The sequence below is a fragment of the Lupinus angustifolius genome, chromosome LG02, assembly GCF_001865875.1.
Source record: "Lupinus angustifolius cultivar Tanjil chromosome LG02, LupAngTanjil_v1.0, whole genome shotgun sequence".
Classification (NCBI taxonomy): Eukaryota; Viridiplantae; Streptophyta; class Magnoliopsida; order Fabales; family Fabaceae; genus Lupinus; species Lupinus angustifolius.
In genome coordinates this window covers 8418576-8428343 of record NC_032010.1, presented here as the reverse complement: position 1 = coordinate 8428343, position 9768 = coordinate 8418576, and the positions used below count along the sequence as shown (strand labels likewise).

The following is a 9768-nucleotide window of genomic DNA, read 5'->3' as shown; positions in this document are numbered from 1 at the left end:
TATAAAATAAACTATTTTCCTATTTAATTTTTGAAGTAGCCCCAAAATATTTGTTATGCACTTTATACAAAGAGTGTAATATTTATGCATTGTTAGTGTAAAGATTTATATACAATCACTATATCATCCATCATTCATTATATTGTCTTTTTAAAGAGTTAATAATGATTTAAAATGAATAATAGATGATAGACTGAAGGTGTATAAAATTTCTATACTATTAGTGCATATTTTTTTTTCTCTTAAAGAAAACCAATTAAGAATCATAATTAAAAAAAAATTGTTATATATAAAAAGGATTCACTTGGAAAAGCAACAGCATAAGTTTTTATTATATTTCTATGCATCATTTCCAATAAAGGTATGTTTTATATTTTTAATCTTTCCATTAGAGTAAATTAAATGGGCACCCTTGAGTTTTGGGAGTATATATATTATCCCACAAAAAGACATTTTATATTTCTTTTTTTTTGGGTACATGATGAAAACAAAAAAAAACAAAACAAACTACCACAAGCCTCTACAATCTAGACGAAGAAAACCTAGAATTTGTAGAAGGGGAGAGTCATAAATTATGGGATTCTCATTCTTATTGTCCAATGTCAAGGCAACTAGTCTATCTGCCACTTGATTTTGAGGAACATGAGCTATTACCACTTTCCAACTTTGATGAAGAAATTCTCATATGTCCATGATTTGAGAAGCATATTGTGAAGATGAACAAAACTCTTACTAATCAAGGATTGAACAACATCCGGACAATCCAATTCACATATGACCTTTCGGATACCTTTAGACCAAGCCAAATTCAATCCTCTCAAAGTGACCAATAACTCAGCAAGGGACATATTTCCATGTCATTCTCTATAAGAGAAAATTGTGATCCGAGATCCATTCTTATCTCTTAGGATCCCACAGCTCCTCATAGAAGTTGGAGAAGTGAGACATCCATCAACATTCAGCCTTGTCTAACCCATAGGAGGTGGCAACCAAGGAGTAGTTCGGTCGATCGCCAAAAGAGATGAAGCTATATCATAACGCTCCATGTCTGCATAGTTCGAGCTAAATTTTCTGAAAACTTATTTAAGAATCCAAGGGTTACTATCCAAAACCATGTTATTTCGCCAATGCCAATTCCACCATATAGTCATGAAAAACAGCTTGTAAGATGGTTGTTTGATCATATTAAAGATCCAATCCTGGGAAGGGATAGAAAAGAACCAAGAACCAATTTTACAACCTCACTAATTCCATAGTTCTCTATAATGGGAAAAATCTCTAAGGGCATGAAGTGCATCTTCAACAAGACAATAACATCTTTAGCAAGCAGAGTTAGAGGTAAGGATGCATATAAAACGATGGTTATTGCAAGGGAGAGCGTCACAAAGAACCAACCAGGACAGAAGTTTCACTTTCTCGGGGATCTTAGCCTTCCAGATAAGAGCCCATTTGAATTGAGAATTATGGGTAATAGAATTATCAGAAATGGATGAAATCCAATTATAAGCAGAAACGAGATTATACATACCATTTGTTGCTTCCGTCCAACGTAGAGTATCAGCAAAATGTCTTCCTGAAGGGTCTGGAAGGAGAAGGATGTGGCCTGTAACTGTTAATGGAAGAGTTGCGTAGAGAAGATGAAAATCCTATCCCACATTGGACCAAATATCTACGACCGTATGCGACTGTATGATAAAGATCCGAGTTGTGAACATAAGAGACCTTATTAGCCATAGGGCCTAGACTTTCCAATCAGTAAACCAAAAAGAAGATTCACTAGAGTGCAGACGAAAAGCAAAACCATCTCTTAAAATGTAAAAAGCCTTCACAAAGCTTCTCGAAGATTAGAAGGTGGACCCTTGAAGCTTATAATCACTAAGAGTTATGTTATGTAAGTATTTAGTTTTAAAGATCAAGGCCCAAAGACATTGTGGTTCCTGCCAAAGCTTCTAGATCAAATTTCTCAAAAGAGCCACATTGTTCTACGGGAATCATGAATAGCCAAGTCATCCATAGATTTCGGTTTTGTTACATTCTCCCAAGACACAAGGGAACCAACCTTGACCTGAGTTATTTGAATTTCAAATAAAATTTTGGACATGTTTGTTGATGGCATTTCAAACACTAGACGAGATCCACATTGTTTGCAAGGTGTAAACAGGCAGGGATATTAAGACAGACTTTGTCAAACAAATTCTTCCAGCTTTATTCAAACCATAAGATTTGATGTTATCTATAATGTGGTTGAAATGATTGTGATTGACCCTTCTAGAGGAGAGATGAAATCTAAGATACTTGCCAAGATCTGGCGTAAAAGACATACCTGATAATCTTAACAAAAAATCCTTTCTACTACGAGAAATTGAGCTCGTGCAAACAAATTTAGATTTAGATGTGCTGATCCTCAACCTAGAAGCAAAACTAAAGTCATTCAACACTTTTGCAACCATAGAAACCTGAGAATTGCTGGCATGTCAAAAAGCAAGATATCATCTATAAATAAGAGATGAGTAATATGAGGTCCTCCTCGAGAGACAAGGAGAGGTTTTCAGACATTTTCATCCACCCTTTGTTGAATAAGAAATGATAGTTTTTTCCATATACAAGAGAAACAAATACATGGACATATGATCACCTTGCCGAAGACCATGAGATTGAGCAAATTTGTCCAGACCCATTTCCATTCGACAAGAGGCAAAGATTAGAGCTTCTATCACAACACATAATTAAAGAAATAATTCTTGTTGGGAAGCCGAAATCCTACAAAGTTAGTTCTAAAAAATCTCAGTCAATATTTCCTAAATACTATTAAATAATTTATCTCCAATATTCTAATAGATTTTCCACATCAACTATAATAATGATTTTACCTTTTTAAATTAGATAGAAATTAATTGAGGGGCAATCTTGGAACATTGACATGATTTTTTAAAACTCTTAAATTAATAACTATTCTCTATTTTTTTTCTTTTTGAAAATGACTTCTAAACATACAAATTAAATAATTAATAGAGATTAATATTACTATAATTCATATATGAAACATTAATATATATAAATTATATACAATCATATAAAAAATTTATGAATATAATATCTATATATTATCATATTTGTATGACTCTCAGTGCACCATAATTTAGTTAAGAGTCAGTGAATAATATAATAACAATATAAAAAACTCTTATATTTTTTTCTCTTTTTTTATAATTATATTGAATAAATATTAAAATGTAATTAACAATAAATACAGAAGTTAATGTGACCCACCAAAATGTAGAAGGCGATATTTATATATATATATATATATAGTAGTTGAGATTGATTATGATTGTGATTGTGATCAACGTGAAGGAAGAGAGACAGAGAGAGATGTCACATCGAGAAATGGTGTACGTTCAGCAGTGTAAGGACGCTAATGGCTTCGACAAGATCATTCTTAGAGAACTTCGTGGCTTCTCTGCCGAGGTATATTTCATTTTCATCTACATTACATTTTCTAATTTCATTGCATTATTATTATGCCTATAAGGAACACAATTTAATTCAATCCAATACAATCCCATTATTTATTTATGATCCATAAACCTATGTGTGTCATTTATTTCTTCTTCCTAATTGGAATCACATATATAAAAATGAATGGATGAAGGAGTTTGATGATTTATGTATGTATGATGCAGGTGTATCTATATGGGGGTCAGGTTATGTCATGGAAGAATGAACTTGGTGAAGAGTTGCTCTTTGTCAGTAGTAAGGTATTTACCATCATCCATTACACCACAGAACTTTCTTATACTTTTATGTAAATTATCACTTTTTTATTCTTTTCTACCTATCATGATTTTCTTTCTTTCTTTTATTTTTTGTTGAAATGTTCCTTTCATAAATATTATGGACAATATGTTTTTAAATTGCGGCTATTCATGTTTACCCCAATTGTGGGATGACACGACTAAGTTGTAGAAACTACCAAAACTACAATATAAAACCTGGCTGAAAATAATACACATATATACGGATAATCAAGTTTATAGGTATTGATGTTTCCAATTGTAGTATAATATGCTTGTTCAGTAAAACTGTACGTAAATTTTTAATCAGTTTCAACTAAAGAGGGTTGAAATTATAAAATGGATCACTATGCATGGTATTTCTCTTGATTTAGAACCTTTTCTTATATATATTGCAAAGGTGTTGCGATCTATAAGTTTGAGACATTGGATATAGAAAAGCCTCTGTAGAATGCTATCATGCACCTAAGTAATAATATAAGTTATTTGAGTTCATATCAACTTTGACTTTTATATCCAGTTTTTTGTTTTTGTCATTGAGTTCAGTTTATCATAATACCCTGTATAGCTCTTGTTTATGTTTGAGATTGATCACTTCCTTTTATTTATATGAATCACTGCAGGCTAATTTTAAGCATCCAAAATCTATACGCGGCGGTATTCCGATATGCTTTCCTCAGGTATGTGTATCTCCCTTGAGCTTCCTTATTTTGATTACCTTTATTAACTTTGTTGCTTGAAGTGCTTGTTATCCATATGCAGTTTTCAAATCTTGGCTCTCTTGAACATCATGGATTTGCAAGGAACAAGTTTTGGACCTTAGATCCTAATCCCCCACCTCCTACAACTAGCAACAGCAGAGCTTTCATTGATCTGATTCTTAAGAATTCTGAAGATGATACAAAGAGTTGGCCTCACAGGTATATGGCTTAACTTCAATTGTTTTACTAATATAACTGTTAAAATGGGAGCTTAATATTCTCTCACCCTTTTCAGTCTCTCTTATTTTATAATAACTGCTTGCAGATATGAGTTTCGCCTGAGAATAGCTTTGGGACCTACCGGAGATTTGATGTTGACATCCCGCATTCGAAATACAAATACAGATGGGAAATCCTTTACCTTCACATTTGCCTATCATACATACTTCTATGTTACTGATGTCAGGTTTCACCGTGGCCTTGGATACTTTTGTCTTTCCTCTAATATTTTGCCCTCTGCATTGCATTTGTAGATACTATCAATCAACTCAATTTTCTGTTTAAACTCTCAATAAAAGTGACATTGTTCTTGCTCTAACTTCTCTAATTAAATTTTTTTATAACTATTCTTTGTTTACAAGTGAAGTTTTTTTGCGGGTGGGGGAAAGAGCGCAGTTGCTGGGGTTTCAACCTAGATATTCACAGTTCATGTCCCACAACTCTACCAACTGAGCTGGCTCCGGGGGACTTTAATAATTATTCTTTTATTATTTTTAAAAGAGGCAATTCATGTGTTAAACATGTTATATTTTTCTTTTGAACAAAATGACTGTCAATTCCAAAACATTCTCAAACAACATTTGAAAGTACCAATTACTATCTATTCTAATATGCAACATTTTTTTGTTAATCTTCTAAAAACAATTGTCTTTTGGCACTTGCATATCCAAGTATTTGTTGCTGTTTGCGTTGTCTTATGTCAGAACATGATTGCATTACTCTATGATTTTTTATTTGCTCTGGTTGCAAGCTAACTGTTTCACTGCTTATGTTCAGTGAAGTGCGGATAGAAGGACTAGAGACACTTGATTATCTGGACAATTTGAAGAATAAAGAGCGATTCACTGAACAAGGGGATGCTATAACATTTGAGTCTGAGGTTGGTGATGTGATCACTGAAATAGTTTCTTTACTTGTTTATATTTTGTTGGTTCTGCTATGTAACTGTTGCATTCTGGTTCCCTTGATGCTGAAGGTCGACAAAGTATACCTAAGTACACCCACAAAAATTGCTATCATAGACCATGAAAGGAAGAGAACTTTTGTATTGCGGAAAGATGGCCTTCCTGATGCTGGTGAGTTAAGCAGAATTGTAGAGTATCCTTCCTTATGTACCACTATGATCATGATGAAATGTGACATTAGATGGAAAAAATTTAGAGTGGAAAAGTTGGGAAAATGAATTCAACCAATATATGCACGATTCTCTAGTTTAAAATGAGCAAACCCTTTGGGAAATCTTGTTTCAATTAAGTTATAACTTATGATCAGTTTTAGTGAACTTATAATCTTGATCTGCTCATGTTGTATTGAAAGAGTATCTATCTAAACATAGAAACAAATTTGTCCCGTGGTTAATACTAATAATAATGTTTCACTTCATCTGCAGTGGTATGGAATCCATGGGACAAGAAAGCAAAGACCATATCTGATTTCGGCGATGATGAGTATAAACATATGCTGTGTGTCCAGGCTGCTTGTGTAGAAAAATCAATTACTCTCAAACCTGGTGAAGAGTGGAAAGGGAGACAGGAAATATCTGCAGTTCCTTCCAGTTATTTCAGCGGTCAACTCGACCCACGTAAAGTACTCTTTCATTAATGGGTTTGGATGCCTATTTGTACAGGTATTTCACAGAATCTTATGGATTACTGAAGTTATATCAGATCAGTATGAAATTTATGAATATAATATGTGGTGCAAATTTAATTCCATTGATGGAATTTATATGAAACCTACATTTTAGAAGTAATTTAGTAGTACAAGATTGGTTTTGGTTTACATTTATGCCACTGAATCCTTGTATAATAAAACGAAAACAATGCTTGCTTATAGAATTTTCTGCATGTATGCTTGTTGGTTCCAAGTGGTGTCATGAATGTGATTATTTCAACAGTTAATATTTTGAAAGAAATATTTGAAGGTCTAACCTGCTGTAGAAAAGATCATATTTATTATTCAAGAGCAATATCACCAATTGCTCCCCTAATCCTTTTTTTACTGAATTGGGCTTGACCGAGTTTAGTGTATTTCTTGTAGGAACCTTTGTCGCGACAATGGCGCTGTCTGTGAATTCTTGCCCGGATTATCGTCAGGTTTGAGGGTGGATTCATTATTAGCAAAATTGTCTGTAACGTTTAAGGCTTGAGTAAGTTTAGCTAGCTGCTTGGGCTAGAGATCAAATGAGCTCCTGGAAAAGAACTTGGTATTTGTAGATCTGCACAACTTTTTCTGTTGGGAGAACAGAACAATCACCCAGGGATGCTTATATCCTCTTTCATTTTAAGTTTAAAGACCATTTCCTTAATAGTTAATAATAGCTTCTTATATTCTTTCTTCTTCTTTTTAACTATATTTCACCTCTTTAGGAAACATCTTTCATTCTCCTGTGTTGATATACGTCTATCTGCCTGGAACAGCAATAGTATACATAGCAGTTGTATGCTATGCTATGCACTTTAAGGGATTCTTCTCTAGGCACTTGCTTCCTCTGCCCGTGAAATCCTCTTAAATTCCAATTGTGTTTTATTCCCCCCTTCAAATAACCGTCATTATATACGAGGGGTAGATGTTTGTCCCTTCTTACCTCGTTAAGAACATCATTTTTGTTAGTTTTGTTTTGGAGGGGGAGAGAATGGAAAAGATGAATTTGAAAAGTGTCCCCCTTTTTTGGGAATATGGTGAAAGAGAGTGAAGGGTTTGGAGATTTTTTGGAACCTTCTTAAGCCTTCCACAAGCTCATTTTTACGGATTCCCAATTTGAGGTTTTTCTAAAGACAAACATGTCAAAATATCTATATCTTCTTACCAAAATTTTATACTTTCATTATTCTTCAATTCTCATTTTTAAGTAAATTTTTAAAGGAATGGTAAAACAATATCATTGCATTATAATTAGAGTAAATTATACTCACCTCTGAGTTTTAATGATATTATTATACAAACTATACATCTTTTTTTGTATCTACACACATTATCCCTATTTATACTCATACATTATATTAACTATCATTGTATGAGAAATAAGTTTCATTTTTTAAACAAAAAATGGTGATAATTGTACTTAACTTAAACAAAATATGGTATATTGTGAAGACAAATCCAAATAGTATACGAGTCAATACATCTTTATTATTTTGGTTCCTTACAATATAGTATAAGAATGATTTAAATAATATCTACTTAAAATTATTGATACATTTTGTAATGAACCAAAAATAATGAAGAGACATTGTCCCTTATACTATTTGGAATTGTCTTTATAATATATCATATTTTATTTAACTTAATTACACTCAACACCTTTTTTGTTTAAAATATCAAACTTATTTTTGACCCGGAGCTAGTTAGTGTAGTGTATGAATATATATATGAGTGATTTGTAAGAATATAAAGAAGAGATGAGTGATTTGGATAATTTCATTAAAATTCATAGGGTGTCAATATAACTTACTCTTATCATTATTTTCTCCTTCTCTTCCTCCACCTACTTGCACCTTTGATCACTTTCCTTCTCTTTCTCTCGTAATTTCCAAACACAACCTTAGGAAACATTAGTTTGAGGTTTTTCCTATAAAATACAAAAAGGTTATTAATATTGAGAACATTTTGATCTTATATTTTCTTTTATAAATTTAGATACTCTTTTTTTGGTACACCGGAAACAAAGAAAACAAACTACACTAAAAGAGAAAGATTCATCTCTAACACATGATCCACTTATGTAGGTGTAGTGTCTCAGACCTGCACAACATAATGATTACTTATATTTAAGCTTTAACAGAAAGTTTGCCACTGTATTTCCTTCCTTCCACACATGTCTTAGTTGGACACCTGAATCTTCTTTAAGCAAGTTGTGAATGTTGTATATAAGTTTTTGAAGATGATGAATACGAATATCCAAGTCCTGAGATAAAATGAAGGTCGACTTCATACAATCAGTCTTCAATTCAATCTCTTGTGACCCAGGGCTCCATGTCAACTATAGATCATATTCAATTACCATAAATTAAGCAAGAATAGGAGTTCCTACACCAAAGCTAACTCAAAATCCAGATATCCATCATGATTGCAAATCACACTGCCACCCTAATCAAGTTTTCACCCACATAATAGCTACCATCCACATTGAGTTTCCGAACTCCATAATTTGGCTTGCACCAATTAATTTTAGAATGAGATGATGTTGTAGAAAAACAATCCAACTCACTTCAGTCATTGATATCCTGATAGACATTCTTTACAACATAGTCTAATGTGAAGAAGATTTTTGCTCCTGACCTTGGCACGATGTTGATGAAGACACCAACATCACCAAAAAGAAGAATACTTATGAAGACAACAAAGATTAAAGCTTCAAGATAATTAGATTAAGTCTTTATAGGTACTTCTATCCTAAAACTCTTAAATATACAAAGTAGTAATGCTTAAACTATTTTTAAAGAAAGTTGAAACACTTTAAAATACTTAAAACAATTTTCAAAAATAGTGTGTAATTGGTTACTTCATCTAAGTAACAGGTTACGTGTGTGAGAAAAAAATTATCCAATTTAAAACTGTTCAGAGTAATTCCTTACTGTCTTTGAGTAACAGATTACCAGTTTTGAAAAGTTGAGTAACCGATTACCCAGATTGCTGTAACCGATTACTCTAATTTAATTTTAAATGAACAGTGGACAAAGAGTTTGGGTAATCGATTACCCACTGTCAGTAATCGGTTACTGAGAGCTGTTGCATTAGATTTCAGATTTCAAAATGAAATGTTCTCACTCCAAATGAAATCTCTTCACTTCAAACAACTCCTACACTTTTAGAAAGGCACCATGGGTGTTTGGAAAGTCTATATAAAGAATCTAACTCTCACAACACAAATATACAACAACACACAACTCTTATACAATTTCCAAAAGCTCTTAAACTTATTCTGAAGTTATTTCTCTACACTTTTTGCAACTAGTCCTTAACTTTCAAAGTTGTTTTTCTGAAGTTGCTCA

At 32.7% G+C, this 9768-nt stretch overlaps 1 protein-coding gene across 1 annotated transcript; it reads left to right on the top strand.

The window, feature by feature from the left end:
* On the top strand, window positions 3309-7124 carry LOC109335102 (putative glucose-6-phosphate 1-epimerase). The gene is made up of 9 exons (XM_019571176.1): window positions 3309-3468; window positions 3684-3758; window positions 4418-4474; window positions 4557-4714; window positions 4821-4961; window positions 5552-5654; window positions 5751-5850; window positions 6165-6401; window positions 6815-7124. Exons 1-8 carry the CDS (start codon window positions 3328-3330, stop codon window positions 6374-6376), a joined length of 987 nt encoding a protein of 328 aa, XP_019426721.1. The 5' UTR covers window positions 3309-3327; the 3' UTR covers window positions 6377-6401; window positions 6815-7124.

Excerpts from the sequence above, each read along its gene's own strand:
- LOC109335102 (XM_019571176.1), top strand. The coding sequence starts at position 3,328 with ATGATTGTGATTGTGATCAACGTGAAGGAAGAGAGACAGAGAGAGATG. Across the intron at positions 3,759-4,417 it reads TGCTCTTTGTCAGTAGTAAG|GCTAATTTTAAGCATCCAAA; the intron begins GTATTTACCATC and ends GAATCACTGCAG. Across the intron at positions 4,715-4,820 it reads ACAAAGAGTTGGCCTCACAG|ATATGAGTTTCGCCTGAGAA; the intron begins GTATATGGCTTA and ends AACTGCTTGCAG.